At 58.0% G+C, this 23,699-nt stretch overlaps 8 protein-coding genes across 8 annotated transcripts; 4 read left to right on the top strand and 4 right to left on the bottom strand.

Annotated features, from left to right (window-relative positions):
• Nucleotides 1–901, top strand: B0H64DRAFT_217875 (Mss4-like protein). Its single transcript, XM_062799532.1, has 3 exons — nt 1–326; nt 455–621; nt 686–901. Exons 1-3 carry the CDS (start codon nt 161–163, stop codon nt 812–814), a joined length of 462 nt encoding a protein of 153 aa, XP_062657163.1. The 5' UTR covers nt 1–160; the 3' UTR covers nt 815–901.
• Nucleotides 902–1,000: 99 nt separating this feature from the next.
• On the bottom strand, nt 1,001–2,014 carry B0H64DRAFT_419338 (uncharacterized protein; the record flags this gene model as incomplete). Its single annotated transcript, XM_062805373.1, has 1 exon — nt 1,001–2,014. The coding sequence occupies one exon, from the start codon at nt 2,012–2,014 to the stop codon at nt 1,001–1,003; it is 1,014 nt and encodes a 337-aa protein (XP_062657164.1).
• Nucleotides 2,015–3,676: 1,662 nt separating this feature from the next.
• On the top strand, nt 3,677–4,787 carry B0H64DRAFT_327604 (tyrosinase-like protein; the record flags this gene model as incomplete). Its single annotated transcript, XM_062800786.1, has 3 exons — nt 3,677–4,159; nt 4,226–4,538; nt 4,621–4,787. The coding sequence occupies 3 exons, from the start codon at nt 3,677–3,679 to the stop codon at nt 4,785–4,787; spliced, it is 963 nt and encodes a 320-aa protein (XP_062657165.1).
• Nucleotides 4,788–5,119: 332 nt separating this feature from the next.
• Nucleotides 5,120–9,096, top strand: B0H64DRAFT_426197 (uncharacterized protein; the record flags this gene model as incomplete). The annotated part of the gene is made up of 4 exons (XM_062805721.1): nt 5,120–6,089; nt 6,133–8,663; nt 8,710–8,940; nt 9,014–9,096. Exons 1-4 carry the CDS (start codon nt 5,416–5,418, stop codon nt 9,094–9,096), a joined length of 3,519 nt encoding a protein of 1,172 aa, XP_062657166.1. The 5' UTR covers nt 5,120–5,415.
• A 705-nt stretch (nt 9,097–9,801) lies between these two features.
• Nucleotides 9,802–12,128, top strand: B0H64DRAFT_327221 (heterokaryon incompatibility protein-domain-containing protein; the record flags this gene model as incomplete). Its single annotated transcript, XM_062800774.1, has 2 exons — nt 9,802–10,123; nt 10,180–12,128. The coding sequence occupies 2 exons, from the start codon at nt 9,802–9,804 to the stop codon at nt 12,126–12,128; spliced, it is 2,271 nt and encodes a 756-aa protein (XP_062657167.1).
• Nucleotides 12,129–12,389: 261 nt separating this feature from the next.
• Nucleotides 12,390–13,070, bottom strand: B0H64DRAFT_405193 (uncharacterized protein; the record flags this gene model as incomplete). The annotated part of the gene is made up of 2 exons (XM_062804428.1): nt 12,673–13,070; nt 12,390–12,617 (listed from the first exon to the last, which is right to left on the bottom strand). Exon 2 carries the CDS (start codon nt 12,589–12,591, stop codon nt 12,391–12,393), a length of 201 nt encoding a protein of 66 aa, XP_062657168.1. The 5' UTR covers nt 12,592–12,617; nt 12,673–13,070.
• Nucleotides 13,071–13,467: 397 nt separating this feature from the next.
• On the bottom strand, nt 13,468–14,851 carry B0H64DRAFT_405195 (uncharacterized protein). The gene has a single exon (XM_062804429.1). It carries the CDS (start codon nt 14,720–14,722, stop codon nt 13,559–13,561), a length of 1,164 nt encoding a protein of 387 aa, XP_062657169.1. The 5' UTR covers nt 14,723–14,851; the 3' UTR covers nt 13,468–13,558.
• A 1,896-nt stretch (nt 14,852–16,747) lies between these two features.
• B0H64DRAFT_326361 (uncharacterized protein) lies at nt 16,748–21,091 on the bottom strand (the record flags this gene model as incomplete). The annotated part of the gene is made up of 8 exons (XM_062800736.1): nt 16,748–17,374; nt 17,432–17,505; nt 17,570–17,800; nt 17,852–18,095; nt 18,810–18,914; nt 19,053–19,415; nt 19,481–19,972; nt 20,066–21,091. 8 exons carry the CDS (start codon nt 21,089–21,091, stop codon nt 16,748–16,750), a joined length of 3,162 nt encoding a protein of 1,053 aa, XP_062657170.1.
• Nucleotides 21,092–23,699: the final 2,608 nt, after the last annotated feature.

Genomic DNA, 23,699 nt, shown 5'->3' on the forward strand with positions numbered 1-23,699 from the left:
GTTACCTCGAAGAGGGGCAGTGAGGGGTAACAACCAAGCAGAGGAAGGGGATCATCTCCGTGCCGGGTTAAATACTCTTACCCTCTTACCCTCTTACCCTTCTAAGTTCTAACAGAGTTAATCCGCCAGATCATTCCTCTGAACTCACAGCTTGCTTATCATGTCCCAGCAGAAAGAGGAAGAGGAGAAGAGTAGTGGCACTTACGAGGGCGGCTGTCATTGCGGTTATATCAAGTTCAGCGTCACCCTGACACCCGCTCTGCCCGAGACAAAGGTGCTCAACTGCAATTGCTCCGCGTGTAGACGATTTGGTTATCTTCTCGTTTGTAAGTTGCATTTCCTCCGCGTCTCCCTCTTCCTCCAACAACCGCCTTGAAAAGCCGGAACAAGGGAGTGAGATAGAGGGAGACAGATAGATTGAGAGAGAGAAGAGACTAAATCAGTAATATACTAGACCCCGAGGCCTCGGCTGTTACTTGGCATAACGATAGCCGCGCCCGCTGTAGCAACTACCGCTTCAACACGAAAGAAAAGGACCAGATGTTCTGCAAGCACTGCGGGGCCAGCATCGGCATCGACTTCCGCGAGGTTCACGCGCCGAAGCACGTTTACGGTATTAGTGTAAGCCATTTCCGGGGTTGTACTATAACAGAATTCTAGAATGGAAGCTGATATCTACGAACAGGTCCGCACTTTCTTCGACATCGATCTCGACTCCCTTACTTACAGGAAGTTGGATGGACGCAACAAGGTTCCGCCAACGGGGGATCTGTCTGGTCAGTATTGGGATGAGGAGGCGCATGAATTGAAATAGAGAAGGGCTTTCCGGACTGTCCGGTTTCTCGCGCCGGACGACCGTCACGGGTCTATCCGGTATATCGGCCAAGAGGCCATTGATTATTTTTCCAAGTGGCAAGGCTTTAACGATAGCGATGACGACTTTCCTAGGTGCATACAGGTGCTTTGAAGATTGCCCCCATTCCAACAAATCACGGCCGACTTAGTTGTCCTCCACAAAGTTGATGACCACCTTGCCCTGACGACCCCTCTGCTTCGCAAACTCCCACGCCTCCACCGCCTTCTCCAGAGGGAACTCCACGACCGGCAGAGGCTGGAGAGCGCCCTCATCAATCAAACCCGCCACCTTCTCCAGCGCCTCCCCATCCGGCGACACAATGAAGTACACATACCTCAGCCCCGGCCGGCCCTCCACCTCCGGCGGCACCACCGTCTCATCAAACCCCCACGCCGGCGGCGGATCCGACACCGTCACCAACACCCCCTCATCCCTCACCACCCGCCACGCCGTCTCCAACACCTCCCCGCCCACAACATCAAACACCACATCCACCCTCCCCACCGCCCTCTCCCAACCCACAACCCCATAATCCACCACCACATCCGCCCCCAACCCCCTCACCTCCTCCCCCCTGGGCCCCGAAGCCAGCGCCACCACCTCCACCCCGCCCATCTCCCCCTTCACCAGCTGCACCACCGTCCGCCCCACCGCCCCCGACGCCCCCGTGACCAGCACCCTTCCACCACGCTCCGGCACCGCGCTAGCCCCGGCGCGCTTGAACAGCCCTTCCCAGGCAGTTAGCACGGGGATGGGCAGGGCCGCCGCCTGCGCGTGGGTCAGGGTGGAGGGTTTGTGCGCGACGTGCTGCGGCAGGGCGTACGCGTAGCCGGCTTGGCCGCTGCCGGTGTTGGCGGGCTGCATGGTGTAGACGGCGTCGCCTATGTTTAGGGGGCGGCCGGTGGCGGTGGTAACCACAGAAGGGGGGTTGGTGGTGGTGCCGGTGGTGGGGAGGGCGACGACGGTGCCGGAGACGTCGCAGCCGGGGATGCGGGTCGGGTTGGTGTAGAGCTCGGGCCAGGAGAGCTCGTCGGCCGTGAGGCCGGCGGCGTGCACGCGGATGAGCACGGCGGAGGGGTCGTGGGGCGGGAGGGGGTGGGCTGGGTTGAGGGTTACGGTGGGGTGGGTTTTGGGGCCGAGGATTTGGATGGCGGGCATGGTTTTGGAGGTGGGAGAGGAGGCCATGGTGGTTTGTGATCAAGAGTGCTTGTAATGTTGGTGTTGAGATGAAGTTAGCCGGTAGAAATTGGGTGATGAATATATCTAATCTGATCTTTTGATGTTGGGCTCTTCGCCTTCTTATAGTAGGAATCCCCCAAATCCGAACTCGCATAGCGATGGTGTCATGCGAGGGTCTGAGTCATGCCCATGGAAATCTGTAAGTCCCCGGGTACAGTCGGATATAGGGAGGCATGGTGCTTCGGCTCTTGTCAATGCGTCTATACTATTATATCGACCATTCTTGAACGGATTAACGTTTAGACGTGTGTGCAGGACTCGTTGGCGGTTGAATTCAGCCATCCCCTGAGGCACGACCGGGTCCTGTCCCCATTCATCCCGCAAGGTACGTTGTCAGAGCCAAGACCAATGCTTGTCAAAGACTCAACGAAATTCGGCATTTGATTAATAAACTAACTAGTGAAAACCCGAGATAATTCGAGCACACCTCTCCCACGCCGGTTTGTTTTGGGAAGGGAAGCGTACCCGGAACCCGGGGGTTGCATCACGGCGACGAGAGGGCTCACTCCTGAGGAAATAACTAGGCAGTAAGCCGATAGAGCTAGTTATACGGATTTCGGTCAACACCCAGCCAGGGAATAACTACCAAACAAGATGAATACATCGTGGGATCTGGCGCATAATACATCTGTCGTGGTTGGCTCTCAACAAAACGACCTGGATCACCGGCCATCGCAAACTGAGACATCCTAGTCTGATTAGCGTTAGCCGGTCGATCACCAACTCCCCTGGATCCAAAAGAGAAAAGGCCGTGCAAGTTCAGGTACGTAACTCACCGTCGCTGGGAAAGGATCAAAACTTTGAGGCCAAAGACAATCATTGCGTACCAACGTTTGAAGTTCAAGCCATCTAAAAGAGCCCCTATCGGACAGTTGATACCGAACTGGAAGAGGGGCAGGAGAGGATAGAAATGTGACTTTTGTCGGCGCTGGACACGAGTATGTTAGTTGTCGGCACTTCGTAGAAATCGATGTCAGTTCATGTTTCAGGACGATGCTACGGTAGGTCACTCGGTGATGGGCTGATGGTGGCCGACTATCACAGATCAAAGCCAACCACCACTTCTGTGATCTCCGCGTGTTCGGGAGCGGGAGCGAGCCGCATACCCGCACACAGCAGCGATTGGGGAAAGCGAGCTGAAAAAAATATTTTCACCAAGTCGGATCGGCGAAGTCGGTTCCCTTGCGTGGCAGAGGTGGCTTCGCAAACCGCGCTGAGTCCAGGGGTCATGGCAAAAACTCCCCACTGGTGGTCAGTCGTCCTCAACCCCGTGGGTCGCAGCCGCTTACCGAAAACAGGGTATGATCGATCATGTCTCTCCTCTGTCGGCGAGACGCAAGTGATAAGTTTCAGTCAAGAGTGATCATGTCGAACCCTTCTGTGTCGTAGGGATGAGTAATGTCTGTTGTCGGCATTTGCTAGATTGTCAACATGAAGTTCACCACATGGGCCCGCGTTCTGTGCGCGGCCGTAATCGCATCAGCCGCTTCGCTTCCCATACATGGAAAACGAAGCCCCCAGCACGGCCATTCTCACGGACACAAGATCGAGCCGATATCGTGGGAAGAAGCTGTGCAAATAATGAAAGGGGGTGAGAGCGGGTTTCATGGCAAGAACTCCAGCAAGATCGTCTCGCCTAGCAACAGCACCGCAACCCAACCGGCGCCCTCCGCCTCTTGCACCAAAAATGTCCGGGTCGAATGGAACAACATGGCCGAGGCCGACAAGCTCTGGTATGTCCAGTCGGCCAGGTGTTTGATGGACGCGCCACCACTTGGCGTGTGGGCCGAGGCAAGGAGCATCTGGGACGAGATGGCATGGGTCCACGACTACGTGACCCCGGGAGTCCATCGCGTCGACGTCTTTCTGCCCTGGCATCGGTACTTCATACACCTGTACAAAACCCTTCTGGCCGGACACTGCGCCTACACGGGCCCCATCCCGTGGTTGCGGGAGTCCAACTACGCAGGCAACTTTGCCGGGTCGGGTGCCTTCCAGCCTAAGTATTTTGGCTCGCTGCCGCCGCTCTCTGACAAGGGCGAAGGCACATGCATTACCGACGGTGTGAGTAAAGGATCTCTCACCTCATCCCGGATGTCCTTCCCACTAACCTCCGCATCCACCATCCAGCCATTCGCCAACACCACAGTTCCCGTCGGTCCCAATGCCCCGTCGTGTCTCTCTCGCGGCGAGAATAAAGAAATCACGGCCAACGCCACGATGGCGGCGGTGGAGCTCTGTCATGGCGATGCAAACACCAGGTACACACAGCACCGACGCTGCGTCGAACGGACGATCCACGCCACCGGGCATGTGGGAATTGGCCCTACCATGTCGCTCTTCTCCACGTCCCCTGGGGATCCCGCGTTCTTTTTGCACCACGGCTTCGTGGATTGGCAGTGGAAGCGCTGGCAGGATGCTGATGGCGCTCGCTCGACTTCGGGTAAGTCCGGGGGGGTCAATGAGACTTATGAGAGTGAACAATGAATGAGAATTCGAAAACAAACTAATGCGACTTGCGATAGTTTCCGGTTGCGTAGAGTACCCCGAGGAGGACTCTGATGACGCCCCATGCGTCCCTATGACTCGAGACACGGTGTTGACGTCGATGGGGTTGGTACCCGACTTGACGGTGGGCGACGTAATCGACACGGAGAATGACATCTTGTGTTACACATACGATGAGTTCTGAGTCTGAGGGTATGGTATTGTGCGAAATGTAGATACGAAGTTGAGATAATGAATATGGGTGGATTTCCATATGGATCATTGCGAAAGACGGATAGGAAAGATGGAACTTGGAAGGATAGAGTTCAGTTTTAAAGGCGTCTCAGGGAAGGAATATACCAACCTACACTAGTGTGATGGCGTGCGTCGCTGGGGTGGTGAGGTGCCTTCCTGCGTCTGGGCACGCCGGTGCACGGGCCAATTGCTGAATTGACCTGAACCACCGGCGTTGGTTGGCTGTGGCAGCTGTCGCCGGCTGCGTTTGTTACATCTCGATCCCTTGCGCGGCTGTTTCTTCGCTTCTCGAGACGAAGCTCGAAGCTCGAAGCAGTAGCAGTTTCTTTGCTCTTAAACTTCTCGACACTCCTTTTCTCTCCATTTGACCATTCCCCATCGCGCCGACGCTGCCAAACCTGTCACACAACGCAAGCCAACAATCGCAACGAATCGCGCCCCCGCCGCGCGGGGATCGCGTCGCCCTCTGCGACCCAATGCTTCTTCGGCCGCCTCCTGCCCCGAGGCGATTCGACGACCTCGATATTCTCCTATACGGACGCCGTATTTTACGTGTAACCTACTAGACACGCACCGAGATGCTGTCGCACCTTCGGTTCAATCGGCGGGGTCCGTCAAACCCGACCTCGCCCTTGCCCGAGCAGGCCCCCGGGTGGGATGCTACTGTCGCGCAACGCGAGCACCCGCAGCAGCGCCCTCGCGATGTCTCACCACGCCCCGATGCACGCCCACGTTCCCCAAATCCGCCAACACTGCCCCCCATTACCCGCGTGGCATCGACCGGCTCCGACCACTTCTTTACCCCACACGACGATACCCCACCACCGTCCCAGGACGCCCACCAACCCCCGGCTCGTGCTGGTTACGACGAAGACAACAAGGCCGGCTTTATCGGTGGGGTTGCTCTGCAGAACTATCGAAAGGCAGTACGAGTGCCACAGTCATCACAGGCACCACAGGGGCCCAGCAATGGTATGACTATGGCTGGCCAGGTCCCAGGAAACCAACTCTCGCGGGCCAAACCCCCGCCTCCCCCGATCAATACTGGCGTCACTGCTCGCCGGACTGTCCAAGGAAACAAGCAGACCAAACCTTCGTGGTTCTCGACGCCGACCGATCTCCAAGGACCTGGTGGGGCTGGGAAACGGCCCGCCGGGACACGCCTCATAAGCGAGCCCGCACTTGTTCCCGCTGCCGAGCCGCAAAAGGGGAGGAAAGGCTTGCCGTTTTTGAAGAATCCCATGTCCTCCCTGTTGATGAGGAGGAAGAGCGGGAATCCTGCCGTGGAAACTCAGCCTCCGGCTCCGAGCTACGACCCCCCGCATCAAAGGCACACGGATCCATGACTTTAGCGCCCCCAGGCCGAAGAAGACAGTGTCGGGTGATGCTGCTTCGACGACCAAACAAGAGGCGATTTCGCCCGTTTCCAGGTCTGGAGATCGTGGCGAATCGGGGCCTCCTTCGTTCGGGGAGGGGCCTGTTGTCTGTTCCCCAGCGGAGCCCGCTCAGGGTGCCATTGACTTACCCAAGCACAGCCAAAACGGTGATTCGCAACTTGGGCCAGAGGGAAGAAGACCGTCGTCAAGCACGGTCCGGCCGCGCCAGTCGACGTCGCTTGCCCCGCCAAATGACGGATCCAGTGTGCATACATCGTCTTCCGGCGCCTCTAGAAGGACGCAGACGGCCACTCGCCCACCTACCGCCTCGACGTCGATCAAGACCACGGCGTCTCGCCAGTTGTCCAAGTCGGACATGTCAAGAGGGAATTCCGTTGCTTCTGCCGTGCCAAAACATATGAAGAGCACGTCCTCGAGATTCAGCTTCGACATGATCGGAGCCGCCGAGCAGGAGAGAGTGCTGGAGGAGCGCCATAGACAACGGGAGCAAGATAAAAAGGCATCTGGCGACCCGGGCGATGCCCGATTTGACGACTTTGATGAAGATTTCGACTACGACGCAATGATGGATGACGACGGGTTGGAAGAGAGGATACCTGGCGTCAATGCCGACTACGAGTACGACGACTATGGGGAGGGCCTCGACGACAATCTCGAGGCTGACCTCGATGACCCGGACAATGATCAGGAAAACTTTGCGGGGTTTACTTTCCAGCGCTCCAACCCTGTATCCTCACTTGCGAGCCCGCATACCCCAGGAATGGTGGCGACGCCGCGAGATGCAGCCGGAAACGTGATCGGCTTTGCCACCACCAAGGACACTACCCCAACCGCCGAATCACCCATGTTTCCCGGCCATCTACATGTGCCCAAAGAAGAAGATAGCCTAGCCGCGCCCGACGAGTCAATTTACCGGCCAAGCGATCCTCCTGCCGCGACCGCCCAACAACCCGCCCTGCGATCCGAGCATGACGATATCTACTTTGATGATGGGTTGGCGGACGAGTTGGACTTTGAGCACGACGGGACTGTGTTTGACGAGTCCATTTTCGACAACAACGACACAGATCGGTACGGGCGGCCCATCCCCGGCGCCTTCGCCCAGGCCAAAGAGGCCATGCAGTCTGCTCATCAGCAGCAGCAGCAACAGGTGCAGCAACAGCAGGGAGATGAGGGGGCGGAGGCAGAACAGCAGCAACCCCCAAGTCGCGAGCCCGACCTGGCATCCACCACACTAAGCCAGCCAGCGGTTGTTGATGCCGCGAACCAGCCGTCACCCAGCATCAACGCCCAGCAGCCGCCCGTACGGGAAATGGATGATGAAGTGTCGCCGCCCAAGGACTCTCCCGAGCCCGAGGCAGACCCCGAGGGTCAGGATTTAGCTTACCAAGCTGCCCTGGCCGCGGCCGCACAGATAGCAGCAGCATCGGGCAAGTTTACGAGGAGCGCGTCTCCCGAGGCACTGGCCGCGTTAGGAGATGCACCCCTTGACGAGCTCGCCGGTTATGAGGATGACGGAGGTGACGGATACGTCGATGACTACGCCATCGATGATTTGGGGGACAATTTTGACGATTTCGATTTTGACGACGAAGCCATCATCGCCGAAGCCAACGCCAGCGCCCTCGCCAACGATTCGGACGGGTTTTACGGCCAAGAATTCGGCTTCTACTCGGCCCCCTTGACCCATCAACCTCACAACAATAACAACCACCACCAACCCTCCACAGCCGCCGGTACAACCGCTACGCCCTCCGGCGTGCTCACAAGCGAAAACCTCTTCCAGTACGCCAACGGCGGCTTCTTCGGCCCCGCCAGCGCGGGCCTCGACCGCAGCACGTCGGGCCGCGTCGTGCGCGAGCCCAACCTCACGCCCATCACGGAGCGGTCCGAATACTCCAACCGCAACTCGGTCATGAGCTTCACCCTCCCGCCCGCCATCGGCAACGGCGGCAGCGAGCGCAACTCCATCACCTCGCCCGGCCTCGCCCAGCTCGCCCTCCTGCCCCCGGACGCCGACGACCTCAACATGGGCATGTCGGCCCTGATGAAGCTGCGCTCCCGCGCCTGGGGCGGCTCCCAGCCCAGCTTGGTCTCGTCCCGCGAGGGCAGCCCCCGCTCCGAGCGCGCCTCGCTGCCTTCAGCTCTGGGACCGCTCCCGCCGCTGGACGCTGGCGGCTCGCCGTACGGCACCGTGCCTGCTCATCTGGCCGGCCATGTGCGGGTCAACTCCGGCCTGTCGCTGTGGAGTACCTCCGAGGCGGCTGAGGAGGATGGGAAACCCCCCGTGAACGGGAATGTGAGTGGCGTGGGCAGCCCCGTTCATATCGCCATGGCCATGGGCATGTCCTCCCTCCGAAGCCAGGGCCAGGGCCAGGGTCAGGGTCAGGGGCTGGCGCAGGGCGTGGTCCTGCCCCCCCGCCCGGGAAGTGCGGGCGCTGCGATGAACGGCGGTTCTGGCAACGGCAGCGGCAGTAGCACCGGTAGCGGGGCCAACGGGATGGTGGTGCCCCCGCTCCCGCAGCGGCCCCACTCGCTGTTCCTGCCCCCGCAGTCGCCGCTGTCTGTGCTGTCGCCGGCTGCACAACCCTTGCCCGCGCCGGTCGGCGGGACGGCGTGCTCGCCTGTGCTGGAGGGCGAGGAGGTTGATGGGGAGGGCGCTGCTGCTGCTGCTGCTGCGGGTTGTGGTGGTGGTGTTGCGGATGGGTTTGTGCTGGCGCCGGCGCTGCCGCTGCATGCTGGGAATGGGAATGGGAATGGTGAGGTGACGTCGCCGCAGGTCCCGGCCCGCCAGCGGCATGGCCGGCAGGGCTCGGCGGACAGTATCTCGTACCGGTGGGAGGCGGAGGGCGGGGAGAGTAAGTGGGTGGTGGAGAGGCGGCGGATGAGTGAGGATGGGGTGGAGTTGCTTGAAAGGGAGGTGGTGGAGGGGGGGAGGATATGAGTGAGTGGGGGTATATGGGGGTGACATGTTTGATGTGGGATGACTGGCGTTTTTGGGGGTGGGCATAAGTGTATGCATGGGTGGGGGTCTGTCTGTACCCCGGGAGGCAACGTGCATTTTTGGTTATATATACCATCGCGGTCAGATGGGCTTGCTCGACACCGGGTGGCCTTTGGGTACCGCAGAGGTTCTGGTTAGAAGAGTGGCGCAAGGCTGGATAGGGGTCAGTCATTATGGAGTTGGATGCTGTGCATTGCTCTCGGGGTGTTCGATGTCGATGACGAATTAATTGACGCGTTCTCTCTCCCGCTCCGCCCTCAATTTGCAAGAAATCTGAGATTTTCCGGTGATCTTTCTTGCTCTCATTCCATTTCTCCTATTTCTCGCAGTGGTTTCCTCTTATTGACTGCCCCTTTTGGCGGTCAGCGATGACCATGAGACACGGCGGAACATTGGCCCGGCTGACGCTGGGTCAGCTCGCATCGCATCCATTGGGCCATTAGTTAACTCGCTTGTTGCCTGCACACCCGTTTGAATTGGTTCAGATGAGTCCTCATGCTGAGAGTCATCCCATCTTCGACCAACAACCAACTTGCCAAAGCGGAAAGAGAAAAAAATACAACATGTGGTCAGGAGGATTTCCATCTATTGGCGGCTTCAGCAAATGCCGAGGATGTGACCACCCCCGATCGGCCTACACCGGGGGATACAGTTCGGTCCGGTCGAACCTTGGTACCATGCTCACACATTCCAAGTTCATTGGCTGCGATGTATGCACTATCCTATCGGACGGCATCCTCCAGTTCATCGAGGACAACGACTGCGGCATTACACGCGACGATGTGGATGACCTGCAGCTGGACTTCAACTTGGCCGCTTCGAGACGGAGCATCGAGGTTGTGCTGTTGAGGACGCCTGTCAAGTTGACGTTCTATGCTTCCGAGAGTGGGTTTAGTTGTGTCTTGGACTATTAGTTGAATAGGAGACTGACATGTCCCCAGTCACACCATGGCTCACCGACAACATGCCCGACCTCCCCGTCGGAAAGGAGGTCCCGCCGAAGACGTCTTCTGAAGAAACCCTGGCCTGGGCCGTCCGGGAAATCGAGCACTGCAAGCAGAATCATGAAGCCTGCAACAGCTTCCCTCCCGCGCCGCTTCCGAGCAGGGTGCTAGACGTATGCGCCGACAGTGAGAGCGGTGTGCGTCTGTACGAATCCCAGGGAGAGACCTCCCCGTACGTGGCTCTCAGCCACTGCTGGGGCCATCAACCGTTCCTGCGCACACTCTCCGGGAGCCTAGAAAAGCACAAATCCGAGATTCCTTGGTCAGCGCTTCCCCGGAACTTCCAGGACGCTGTTGAGTTCACCCGCAAGATGGGGGTCCGCTACCTGTGGATCGACAGCTTGTGCATCATCCAGGACGACATCGAGGACTGGCGGCACGAAGCGGCCCAGATGGGGGCGGTCTACCGGAACTCAACCCTCGTCATCTCAGCCGCGAAATCGGAGGGCGCATACGGCGGGCTATACGCCGAGCTGCCAGAGAAGCACCGAACCTACACCGTCACCTTCACCCCCGGCCAGAACGACGACCGCTCTTCCTCCTCGTACTGCAACAGCGACGCCGGCGACGACAACGACAACACGAACAACCCACCCAAAGAAGAAGCCACCGAACCCCCCGAGAAAATCCACCTCCGCCTCTCCCTCTCGCACCCCCACCGCCTGCTCTCCACGCACCACGCACCCTCCTCCACCCTCCCCATCTTCAGCCGCGGCTGGATCCTGCAAGAACGCTTCCTCTCCCCGCGCATCCTGCACTTCGGCCCCGAAGAGCTCTCCCTCGAATGCCTGTCCTCCACCACCTGCCAATGCATGCCACCCCCCACCTCCTCGGCCGCCACCACCACCACCACCGCCCTCGCCGCCGAAGCCAGCGCCGCCCCGGACTGGTACACCCACATGCTAGACCGCACCGCGCGCCCGAAGCACTACTATTCCCTGCCGCACTGGCGGTCGGGCGCGCTGGATGCGACGGCGCTGGCGCTGTGCTGGCGCCGGCTGGTGGAGGATTACACGCACCTGAGCCTGACGTGCGAGGGGGACGTGTTCCCCGCGGTGTCCGGGCTGGCGCGGCAGATGGGGAGCGTGAGGCCCGAGGTCGGGCTTGGTGGGCTGGATGGGGTGGATGGGCCGGATGGGGGGGAGCGGTATGTGGCGGGCTTGTGGACGGGCACGTTGCTGCTGGGGGATCTGCTGTGGCGGGTGGAGCTGCCGCCGGCGGGGTACGTGACCAGTCCCGAGGCGGTTGATCAGCCGAGGGGGGTGGCGGCGATTTGGGGGCCCGAGGCGGTTTGTCGGCCGGGGAAGTGGCGGGCGCCGTCGTGGTCGTGGGGGAGTGTGCGGGCGCCGGTGGAGTTTGAGAATGGGGATGGGGCTGGTGTTGAGCCGGCGTGTGAGGTGGTCGGGGTGCGGTGTGAGCCGGCCGGGGAGGATCCGATGGGGGAGTTGAAGGAGGGCGGGAGCTGGCTTGTTTTAAAGGGGCGGTTGATTCCGACGGGGATGCGGTTCAAGAAGCTGAAGAAGAGGGAGGAGGTGGAGCCGTGGAACGCGATAGACTTGGATATTCTGGGCACAGAGCACCTGCGGAACTTGTGGGCTGATGATAACTGCCGGGGGCTGGTAGGGCCGGACGGGCGCTTGCCGACGGTGTATATGTTGCTCATCGGGCGCAAGCTTCCGATGAAGGAGCTGTATTGCTTGGTCCTGACTCGGGTGCCGGAGGATGAAAGTCCTCTGGCCGGGGAACGGCCGGTACAGGGAGATGGGCATCTGTACCGCCGTATCGCTTTGCTCGAGATATGTGGCGGCCCGCCCAGGCCGGTCGAATGGGGCTGGCTCCACGAGCTCCTCGGGAAAGGAGAGGATGCGGTTGTGACCATTGTGTAACTGAGTGGATGGGCAGGGGGGCTGACAAGAAGGGACGCGGGATAGCCGGCGGTGATGGGAAGGGAATCGTTGGGAGGTACTAGAACCTAGGCCGCCTTCACACGGGAAACGTCACGGGTTGTCACGATGAATGTGGAACACAAGACAAGACAATTCCATCTTGATTATCCGTTGGTCCTGCCAATGCGAACGCCCTCCATCTATATCTATAGCCCCCGACCAGCGGCAAGCCCTGTCCATCCGCCACCCACACCCAGGTCGTTTAACGGCAGTGAAGCCTGTTGTCGTGGCCGCATGAGCACTTCCCCTCGGGCTGGGCGGCGACCCTAGCCCGGAAACCGCGGCAGCCGCACTCGACCCTCTTCATGTGGGGGTTCAGCGGGCTGTTGCGGTTGGCCCTGTTCCACGCAGTCCACTGCGGGTTGGTCATGGAGACAGTGCAACGGCCGGTGTTGGCAGGCATTGTGATGGTAGTGTGTGTTGGAGTAACTAGTGTGTGTGTGAGCTGGTATTCAGTCGAGATGGCAGCGGGATGAGTACCTACAAGGTAATTGGTGTTTGTTGTTGTTCTTGTAGTTGTTGTTGTCTGTTGACAGTTGTTGCTGGTAAGATGTGAATGTGTTGAGTGATGCTGGAGAGGAAGGACTTGAAAACGTTGAGAGAGTCCCGAATATATAGCTTGAATTTCACAACTTAGGTAGCTAGTCACCAACACGGTCCATCAAGGGTCCTTCGCCTCGGTCTGTCTATCTGCCTTCAGGCTTCCACGATTGAAGAGACTCGAAACATGTTGCTACAATTCCCTAACAAGAGTGCCCTAGTCAAACCCACATAGTCCAAAGGCTTCCGCTGGCTACCTACCTACGTGGTCTTGGAAGCGGCGCAGCCACACTCGAGAGGTTTCGGACTTCTGCCCTCGGCCATCGACACTGGGCCAATTTTGACCTGGCTTTGCCTGTTCGGAATCCGGTTAATCCGGATGGAGAGAAGATATACTTGGTGCCTGGCTTTGGGTGAGTAAGATGTGGAGTATCATGGTAGATGGATAGGGAAATCTTCTGCCTAGTTTTGGCCGCGGCGAAGGCAGGGTCCGAAGTATAAGTCCGAGACTGGACTTAATTAGCGAGGCATCAGCATTCAGCCCTTGTATTAATTACAGTCAGGTAATCTGTATACACGGAAGATCTGCAAATACAGGGAATTCTATACACGTAATGTTGCGGCCGCGTTGAATTCTACCATTTTAATCGCGTATCTCGGGTTAGCAATCATCCTTTCAATGATGTTCTCGTTGGGTATTTGACCTGTGCCATGTACTTCTACGGCCCTGCCTGTTTCTGTTTGAATTGCCTTTGCTGGCATAACTCTAGCTAGGATAACTAATGCATGCTGGGATACATGCCGGGACTTGGAGAATACCCCCTTCCTACTTACTGACTCGCAATACGGTCCAGTCGTTCTAACACCTCCGAGAATAGCGGGCGTGTTCGGACTTGATCCAGCAAGCCGGTCGTTGTTACCGAGGTCGGTGGTTGTGGTTGCGATCCTTTCTCTGAGTTATTACCCCTTGGTGACTTGCCCCTGAGCAAAATCAACTCTCTCATGAATGCCCTGGCTAATTCCACCTCTCGGATCCAGAAGTTTCTGGCTGCATTGCGAGTATCTACGGCAGTCGTCGGAGTCAGGTCGCCCCCTGAACCTACTGGATGAAGCTTCCCCCCTTGAAGGACCACGCCCGGTAACCGTGGTTGACTTGCATCCCACTCCGGCGCCCCAGCCGTGCAGGCCTGGATTAACTGGCGAAGGACATGCGGCGTTCTTTTGAACTTCGGAAATGCCCTCGCCTTCCCGGACCGCCTTGACTCGTACTCCGGGTCGCCATCTCGCAACACTTCGTGGTCGATGCCGCACCTCACAAACGGCTGCCCCTCGAAGATGCACCACAGCAGCTTCCCCAGCATAAAGACCTGCGCCCGTTCCAGCAAATCCATTCCCCAGCTTTTTGCTCCCCTCGCCTTCAGCAGAGCCAACCATGGCGAGCTGAACCCACCCTCCGTGTTGTGGTACCGCCGGCCACCCGCGCCTGGTGACCACTCGGGGTCGCCATAGTACCCCCTCAGCTGCTCCAGAATCTCGTCCTTTAGCTCGCCTTCTGCCAGTCCGGATTCGTCTGTTAGAATCTCCAAGTATTCCAGGTACGCCACCTCTGGCGGGCTCCACGCAAACCAGCCCCCGCGCTGTTCCAAATCTATGAGCACCGCATCCAGCAGCCCCGTCTCCGCGTCCTCCCTGAGGACAATGTTGTCCGGCTTGAGATCCGGGTAGAAGCCTGCGTTGCTATGGTCGTTGATATGGACAAACGCCTCCGTGATCTGCCTCGCCCACCTCAACTTCTGTTTCATTGACGTCGTTTCGTCATAGTCGTCCCGCAGCAACCTGTCCTTCAGGGAACCCAGAGGGAACCACTCCAGCAAGAAACCGCAAACCCCTCTCCGGTTCCCAAACCGCCCCTTCTTCGTAACCACCCCCAGCGGCGGCGCAACCATATTCGGATGCCTCCCCAGCGAAAGCAGCATCTTGAGCTCGTTGTACATGTACCTCTGCTCCTGCGGCTGCAGCACGCTCTTGAAGACCACCTCTCCAAGCCCATCGACCTCCACCAACGAGATGACCTCATGCACCTGCCTCCCGAACCGCAACCTCTCCCACTCCACGACCCCCACGCCCTCCCAGTCCACCTCCCCCTCCCACATGCCCCTCAACGCCCCCAAATCCAACATCCCCTGCTCTACCCCATACCCGGGCACCAGCACAACCTCCTCCCCCCCAACCGCACCACCATCCTCCCCCCCGGGATCCACAGAGTCCACAAAGTCCACCACAACCGCCGACCCAAACGGCAGCCCCCACCACCTCTCCTCCAACCCCTCCCCCTCCCGCTCCGCCCACCGCGTCAAAACACCCACAACCCACTGCCCCACCTCCAACCTCCCCACCTCCCCCCTCCACCACAGCGCCCTCTCCGGCCGCACCACAGCCCTCAGCGCGGCGGGAAAGGCCTCGGGCGCGGGCAGGTAGATGTCGATGCGCAAGGGCGGGCGGTTGAGGGCGAAGGCGGGGACGGCGAGGAAGCGCCGGGCGGTGGGGTCGATGCTGTCGAGGCGCCATTGATGGGGGGGTTGGAGGGTGGTGAGGCGGGATTGTTGTGGGGGTTGGAGGGTGGGGTTTAAGGGGGAGAGGTTGGTGAGGCGGGATTGGGGGTTGAGGGGGGAGGTTTGCCAGGGGGTTAGCGGTGTTGTTGGTGGGTTTGTCGTCGGTGGGGGTGGTTCAGTGGTGGTGGTGGTGGTGGTAGCAGTGGTGGATGGGGTGGGTTCGAGGGTTCCTTGGTTGGGTTCGGGTGTGGTGGTGTTGTCCGGCGGTGGGAGAAAGGCGGCTAGGGGGCTGAGAATGCTGGTAAAGATTTCGCTGGTGAGGTCCATGATGGCGGGTCTCAGGGGTACGAGTTATAAGTGGGTGGGGTGGCGAAGAGCGGTTCCTGCCGAAAGGCTATTTCAGTGGGTTCGAGGAAATGGGGGCGGTGGTCTGCAAGCCCAAGCATCCTCTAGGAGGCGTGCGAGGGGCCTTTAACTTGCCCTCTCCCTTTGTTGCCCAAGCCGCCATCTGAAATCCCGAGGGACCCACGACCCCAAGACCACCGCACAACTGCCCAAGTAACCCGTATTCTTTACAGTCTTCTCTCGATGACCAGCAACCCAACTTGAGATGAAGACGAGTCAAAGAAACCTCTAACAGGCGTCAGGCTCGTGGCCACGTCGATCGACGATCCCAACCTGCAAGCCCACTCCCGTTCGTCCTCTCCCAAGTTGCGTTCCCACCCCATTATCCCACCCGTTGTATCCCACCCGCCGTCCCGCCTGGGTTGTTCACCCGGTGGTCCACCCAGTGGTTCGCCGGCCCACTCCCACAGCGGCCCAGAGCGACCGCGGGCCCCCCAAACCGGTCGCTCTCGGGCACCTTGGACGGCTGCGATGTAACCCGCCCGGGCGCCGGAAGGAGCTCGCTGCATGGGTGGCCCCCGCACGCCGTCAAATCAGACGAGAGCCGAGACCGCGCGGGCGCCGATCTAGCCCTACGGGGCTCGCGGGGTCAGCCCAGAGTCGCAATCCCGGTGCAGGAGGAGGATTTGTGCATGCAAAGTGCTGAGGGGAATCGAACTTTCACGGCGGGGATTCTGGGAACTCGATCAAAGGGGAACACACGGCTTTCGCGGCTCTCAGGGGCCTGTCACGATTGAGGGACAAGACGAGTGTGAGACAAATCAGGCTGTTGGTATCAAGTAACTATCTGCTGCCCAGCAGCGCAAAAGGGGCCCCCTTTTCCAGGGGGGCCCTAAACGCCTAAAAATAACCCCGAGTGACCGAAAGAGAAAAAGAAAGGCAAAACCAACGCAAGAGCTGCTGGAGAGCTCATAACCTCAAAGCAAAAGGTCAAGAAAAGAAAAAGAAAAAGCACCGCCGAAACCTTTTCCGTATCCCATCCCCAAACTCCATCCAGTACCAGCCGGAACCCCCAAAAACAGACGCGCAAAAGGCAAAAGGAAATCCCCCAAATCAACCCCCCTAAGAGCTCAACCGCTCACTCAACCGAAACATGACCCTCGGCGCGTCCACCACATTCCACTGCTCGCCCAGCTCATTCTCGCCATAGATGCGCGCATTCCCCGCCTGCAGCCCGCGCGGCAGCGACCAGGCCAGGTCCGGGTTCCTTAGCCACATGCGCACCAGATAGCGCGGCGACTCGGGCGCATCCTCAAACGCCTCGCGCGAGTGCAGCACGGCATGGTTATTCACAAACAGCACATCACCGGGCTCAGCAGCGAGCACGATCTGGTTTTGCTTGGCGATAGCCTCAACAGCGTCGAGGGCGCGGCGCTGGTCGGCGGTGAGCGGGGGCAGGCCGGCGGCGCGGCGCACGCCGTCGAGGCCGAGGAGGGGCTCGCGGGCGAAGTTGAGGAGGGCGCGGCCGTCGTGGTGGTAGAGCAAAGGGCGGGTGTTGGAGGGCAGGAACTTGCCGCGGCTGTCGAAGGACCAGATGGGCTGGGCCAGCAGCTCGCGCAGCTGCGGGTGGGCGCGCGCCAGCTCGTTGTACACGGTCCAGGAGGAGGCGAGCATGTTCCGGCCGCCGGCAGAGGCGTTGTTGCGCGTCTGCAGCGCGAGGATGTCGCAGAATGTGTCCGTGTGGAAGGTCTGCGGGGTGGGTTAGTGAGGGACTGGTTCGCTGTCAGAGTAAGGTTGCTTGCTCACCGATGCCCGAGACGAGTACCGTGTCGGTCGGTCCTGCTGGGGCGTTTTCGAAAGCTTCGCGTCACGGATGTGCACTAGGGGCGTTAGATGGATGGCTTGGGGGGGGGGGGGTGCAAATTGCGGATGGGGGCGGTTTACTTAGCATATTCCCCTCCTCATCCTGTCGGCCGCGCTGGACACCGACATAGCACGAGATTCCAAGGAAAACCAGGACGTTGTCCTCGGGTGAGAATTCGTCAGGCTTCAGCCCTCGAACCACGGCAAAGCCCCTCCCCTGGTGAACGTCGGCGGAAATTTGCCGAAGTTTCGGCCCGAGAGTAGGCAAGGGGAAAGTGCTAGGCGAGACTTCGTTTCCGTAGAGCCCGAGTTCTATTCTCTCGTCAGAGCGTAGCTCGGTGGTAATGACATTTGGATACTAACCATTGAAATGCTGCAGACCTGATCTGACCTCAGAGACGTCGCTCTCGCTCAGAACCAGCGTGTACTCGTCCTCCGAACCAAAAGATGCCGGCCCCCATGCGAGATCCCCCTCCATTTCGACCGGCCATTCGCTCGAGACGGGGATATAACGAGGAGGGCAGTTCGCCTTCACCGTTAGGTCCCCCCAAGTCTGCCCTTGCTGCCCCAGAAGTACCGTTTCCACGCCCATGTTGAGTTTAATCGCCTAAATATCGATATTGTTGACTGTGAAGCAAAGATGGCGGAATAATCGTGTAGAAATCGCTTGTCGATGGTGTTGTGCTGTGCTGTGCTGTGCTGTGGAAAATAAGTGACCCCAGGGGGTGCCGAAGAGCAATATTAAATATAGCACAGCGGAGCAGCCGGGAACCTCGAATCCGCATTCTCCATCCCCATCCTCGAGTTACATGATGCGGCTCAAGATGCCGAGCGGGTCCAAGGGTCCTCCGGGTTGAGTTGGACCGCAGGAGGGGCGTTCTGCAGGCTGCCCCGAGATCACCAATGAACCTTTCCCGATTTAGGACGGCCCCCCATCCCAATGCGCGCCGGCTGCAGGGTGATAAGTGCAGTGGAGCTCATTGGCGGGGAGGGTATTTCGTGTACAAATCCGACCCAGCGCTGGGGGGGCCGAGACCGTCGTGGTCAAAGTGAGGGGCTGCCGCACTGCTTTGGGGAGCGGGTGAAGAAAAGAAAAGTCAGGCCACGCTTGCGAGGGAGGGCTCGGCTGGTGGGGCATGTTCGAGGGTGTCGCGCGGCGTCCAGTCAGGGTCAAAGAGTTGGCTGGTGTACCACCATTTCTCGTGGTACACATCGCTATTGTTGATGCGTTGAAAGGTGGGCGCTACGTGGAAGGGCCTCGTTAGCCCCAGGCCCTGTGTCACTCGGGATGGATGGGAAATCGGGAATTACCTTTGTGAACCACCACATCGCGGCATTGCGACATGAAGTGGCTTTGTTCGGCATCCAGGCGCGCCATTCTTCGGACCCGCGGGGCGGTCCAGTCGAACTTTGGCGTAAAGAGTTTCTGGCCCTTATAGCAGTAGTGGAAGTGCGCCAGGATGGTCTTGGCCCCCGAGTTCGTTGCCCGGACGAGCGGCATGTCCAGGTATTGTACCTACTCGCTTGTGAGCAGGGCTCCGTGGGGAAATAATAGGTTGCTTACCTGCGCCTCCCTCCTCCTGGCAAACTGACTCTGGAAGAGCATCTGCATCTCGTAGTTCTGCAGGAGGATGAAGCATGTCAAAAAGGTGGCGAACCATTCCTGAGGGTTGTGTGTGTTGAAGGTGCCCTGGAGAATGCGGAGGACGTCCTTCCTTAGCGGATTGAGGATGCGCTGCATCACGATGGAGGCAAATTGGTAGTCGATATATGGCGGGGGCGAGTCAAGGCCTTGGTAGAATGGGTCCTGTGGGTTCATAGCTCGGAGCTCGCTGTCGGCCCAGCCAGTCTCGGACCAACATCTCCATTTTGATTCGATAAAGCGGCATGCCACCCAGAGTCTCAATGTTTTTTTGAGCATCTCGTTCTGCGACATTCGTCAGTCAGTAAGTTTCAACTAGTATACCAAAGGGGGCCGATAAAATTGCGTACCGGGAGAGGGAAAACGGATGCTCTGTAGGCGGCTTGGAAGATGTTCCAGACAAGGGGGTCCGTGTCGTCCAGGTAGGCTGCCATATATTGGGTAACAGATCGGTCGATATATTCAGTGAAAGCTTCAACCACAGCGTCCGGGTCGGCAATAGCCCAAGGCACGGCATACATGGGCCGCCCCTTGAGGTCTACATCTCTGGTGTTTGCAGGGGGGACAAACTCCCGCAACTCGACCTTGATATGCATGGAGCCAACTTGCCCCAGGCACAAGATCTTTGAGGGAGCATCGGTCCACTGGCGCTCCAGGTGGAAATCGCCATACTGAGGTCCGACCATCGGATGGGCTCTGTAAAACGGCATGTAGTCGAGGCCGGTTCGGAAGAGGGTGCTGTCGGTGACCATGTATCGCAGGCAAGGCAGTCGGCTCATGCGGACTGTTCTGTGCTGGCAGGTCAAACACGGGCCCCGGGGGTTGTTGGGGTCAGGAATACACTACAATTATCAGCAAAGTTGGATCTAAAGCGACTTTGCTTTCTGGATCCAAGAAGGGAACGGGTAGGTGGGCTGCACCACGAGACGTCTTACCCTGTTTCTCTGCATTCTACACCTGACGCAGGCATGGAGTTGGCGAGTGAGGTGAGTGTCGACTCTCTTCCGTCCTTCATAAGGGCTGCGCTTCTTCTTGACTCGATGAGAGGAGCTCTCTGACGGAGTCTGGGCGCCGTGCCTGGGGAATTTGGGCGCAATCCTGTGATAGCGCTTGTCGACTGACCCGATGGCAGGCGACATGGCCAGTTGCAACTCCGGGGATTCGGGGGAGGCCGAGACAAGAGCCCAATCGGCCGAGGCGTCTTCCAGCATAAATTCCTGGCCTTCCCGGACGGTGTACTCACTGACAGAGTCAAAATCGAGCTTTACGTCCGACACCGGAACGTACGATCCGTCGTCGGCGGGATCGGAATCCATCGTGGTATCGTCGAATGCGAAGACGTCGCCAGCGGGCTGGTTGGTTCCCCAGGCGGCGGCATCGCAGTCATATGAAGTTGTGTGCGGGTTCAGGAGAACGACTCTCGTGCCTTGGTCCTGGGTATTGGCAGGCGGAGGAAGAGCCAGCTCGGAGGGGTCGCTTCCAGAGCTGCTGGAATGGGGGTCAGCCAGGTCGAAAGTGTCCAGGTCCAGGCCAAAAGACGGTTGGTGATGGCTTGAAAGGACATGGCTCTCCTGGAAAAGTGGTGACCGCTGCTGGTTTGCACTGCGCCGGGGCGATGGCTGGGGGGAGCTGCTGGCGGAAGTGATCTTGCTGCTGTTCACTCGGCTCTGTTGGAGCAACTCATCCACTGTGAGGTTCAGCAGGCCGGCTACCCGCTGGATGTCCTCCAGATCCTTTCCCGAAAACTCCATGTCGGCGAAGAGGGGACCGTTACTGGCAAATGTGGTCCTCGGTGCGAGGGACGACCTCGGGCTGTGTGCAGTTTTCCAATGCAGCTTCTGGGGGTCTTGTATTGGGAAAAGGGCGAGGGGCGGCTCGGGCCTGCATCGGTTTCCAATTCCAGCTGCAACGCTGTTGGTTCGGCCACTGATCGGTTTCGTTGGCGACACCCAATCGGCCATGATTGGCCCACCACCCTGTCGCCGTCGTACACCCTCAAACCCGCCATCCTGCCTCCCGCCCGCCACCTGCTCCCTCTGCTGCACGAGGCCGGTTTCCCCCAACCATGCGCGACCAATCGCATAACTCATGTCGGCCGTCCGAGGTGGTCGCGAAATGAAGTTCAAAGGTGTCTCGTAACTGGAAGCAGGCCCCGTTGCTGGCCTCTGAGTTAATAGTGGGAGGCCTGTTCCACCGCTGTAGCGCCAATTAGGTAGGTAGGTAATAACATACATTAGGTATGTACCATGGAACTGAGAAATCAGTGACAGCGCCGACAGGGCTATGCAACCACCTCGAGGGAGAAGGAGGAGAAGGAGGAGGCGCAAGCAACAAAGAAAAAAACGAAAACGAAAAGGAAAAGGACAGCGAGGCCGAAAACTGTGAAAATGCCAAAAAAGGTAGAGAGACAAGAAGGTGGTCGCAAATAAGAACAACCTTAGACAAGAATAACGGAAAGGCGAGATAAAGAAGTGGAGGGTAGGAGGCGCTGAACGAAGAAAAAAAGAGTGACGAGGGCGGCGACGAGAATGAGCACCGTGTCCAGGAAAAGGAAGGTGAACGAGAAATGAAACTGGAGAGGAAGAGACCGAGGTTAAATCGTTTGCTCTGGGTTTGATTTGGGATTACCGAGCCGGGAGCTTGTCGCAATGAACAGCTTCCGTTCCACGCCCGCCAAACGGAACCGAACCTCACAAGGTGGTGAAGGCAAGTTCTCGGACGAAAACAAAATCTAAGTTAGGGAGGTAACGAGGTTAGTCCAGTACATGACAAATGGTATCTGGCAAACAACAGGCATCGCCCTAGCGTTTATCAACCAGCTCACAAAATAATAAAGCATATCTGGTATGGTCGAGGCAGGTGAGAAGGAGAGTGCCTTGAAAGCAATGATTTGACTGGGGGCCCAGAGGTTATGTCATGGCTTTTGGTATTCGGAAGGGCGCAAATGGACAACGACTAAACTCGCATTTCCCACCCACATGACCAGGCCAGACTGCAAGGCAGAAATTACGTCGAACATGCCTGGATGCGGCTTATTCGTCATGTTTTCATCCTATTCCTTGATTTGAAGCTCCCCTGGCCCCAGCCTGGCAGCCTGGGTACCTGAATTCTGGCACGTGCAATGGATGGCCGGTCCCGTCACTGCCTTTTTGGGGCAGATCGGTTGGCCTCGGCCAATGAGGAGGGGCCTGGGGAAACCGATCAATGAGCGAGCCAACAGCGTTGTAACCAAAAAAGAAAGAAAGAAACAGAAGGGAGAAAAGAAACAAAAGCCCACAACTTAACAATGGAGACGAGAGAATTGAAACCATGGTAGAGAAACCAAGATAAAATTAAGCAGAACCTTAACCTCAATGGCCATCTACTTTTCGCGATCATCCTTTAGTGCTGTACTAGGTTGCCATGTGCCACGAGGCCTTCGAGGTTTATTCGATTGTAGAAGGCGAACGACAAAGTGCCGGGGGTTGAATTAACGTGGAAGCTGCGCAGGTGGAGAAGGCCGCTTTGCTTACCGAAATACCTCGCGGGGTTGAGAAACGCAAGACAGATTGGGCAAGTCAAACCTTCCGCGCTTGTTGAGGGAGAAGCTTGTTCCATATACGACTTAACGAACAGCTTTATTTCGAAAAGTCAATCGATTTGAACGGATAACGAGCACTTCAATCAAATGAGCGGCTACTTAGAAATGCAGAGGGAAGTCGCGTGTTAATGGCTCCTTCCCTTGAGTCGAACTTTTTCCTATCTTATTTTTTTCCAAGTCACAACACTTCACCATTCCATAAGTTATACCAGCTGACCGGGTAAGTGAGGCATCTTACGGCGACTACTAGACTATTGGAAACTCGGGTGCCGGTTTTGGATAAGTTCGGTATAAATCACTACTCGCGTACAAAGAGAAGGATATGGGTTTTAGTTAGAGAGGCGGCCAAATTCAGTAAAGCATTGTCAGAACTGGCGTGACTAACACCATCGTAACAAGACCGGTGTGACTAGAGCCGGCGTGATTACAGCTGGGGCAACATAGCTTCCATCATTGAGGACTTTAGTAGGCTCTTTCTACATGCTGTTTTGTTGTAAGGAATGAGGTTTATTCGTGAGTCTAAACCAGTGCCTGCCTTATTGGGACTTAATGATCGATTTGGTCCAATGAGTGGCGGCTCGCACCTGCTACACGTCAAGCACGGGCTTAGACGACTGCGTAAGATTAGTCGGGAATCAATACCTTGTCCGCCAATAACAGCTGGTTACCTACCCAATGTACCTATTCATGATGCCTATCAGGGCAAGGTTAGATATGCCTCCTTGTACATAATTACCTACTAGCGGTACTCATTGTTCACCGTGTGACTCTATCCTCCCCATTCAAGTTCTGGCCCAATCCGAGACCTAGCTTTGATCGGGACAGTTAATCTTTTCACAGAATGTGCTTTTCACGGTGTGCTTGGGCGGGGGTATTAAACTTGCTTCCTTTCCGCAAAAGCTATTCTCGATACCCCATTATTGTAATCCGGACCCCACGAGCATATCTTTCAACAAAGCCACCATGAGGTCTGCTCATGAGGACTACAA

The sequence above is a fragment of the Chaetomium fimeti genome, assembly GCF_033439085.1.
Source record: "Chaetomium fimeti strain CBS 168.71 chromosome Unknown B0H64scaffold_6, whole genome shotgun sequence".
In the NCBI taxonomy this organism is placed as follows: Eukaryota; Fungi; Ascomycota; class Sordariomycetes; order Sordariales; family Chaetomiaceae; genus Chaetomium; species Chaetomium fimeti.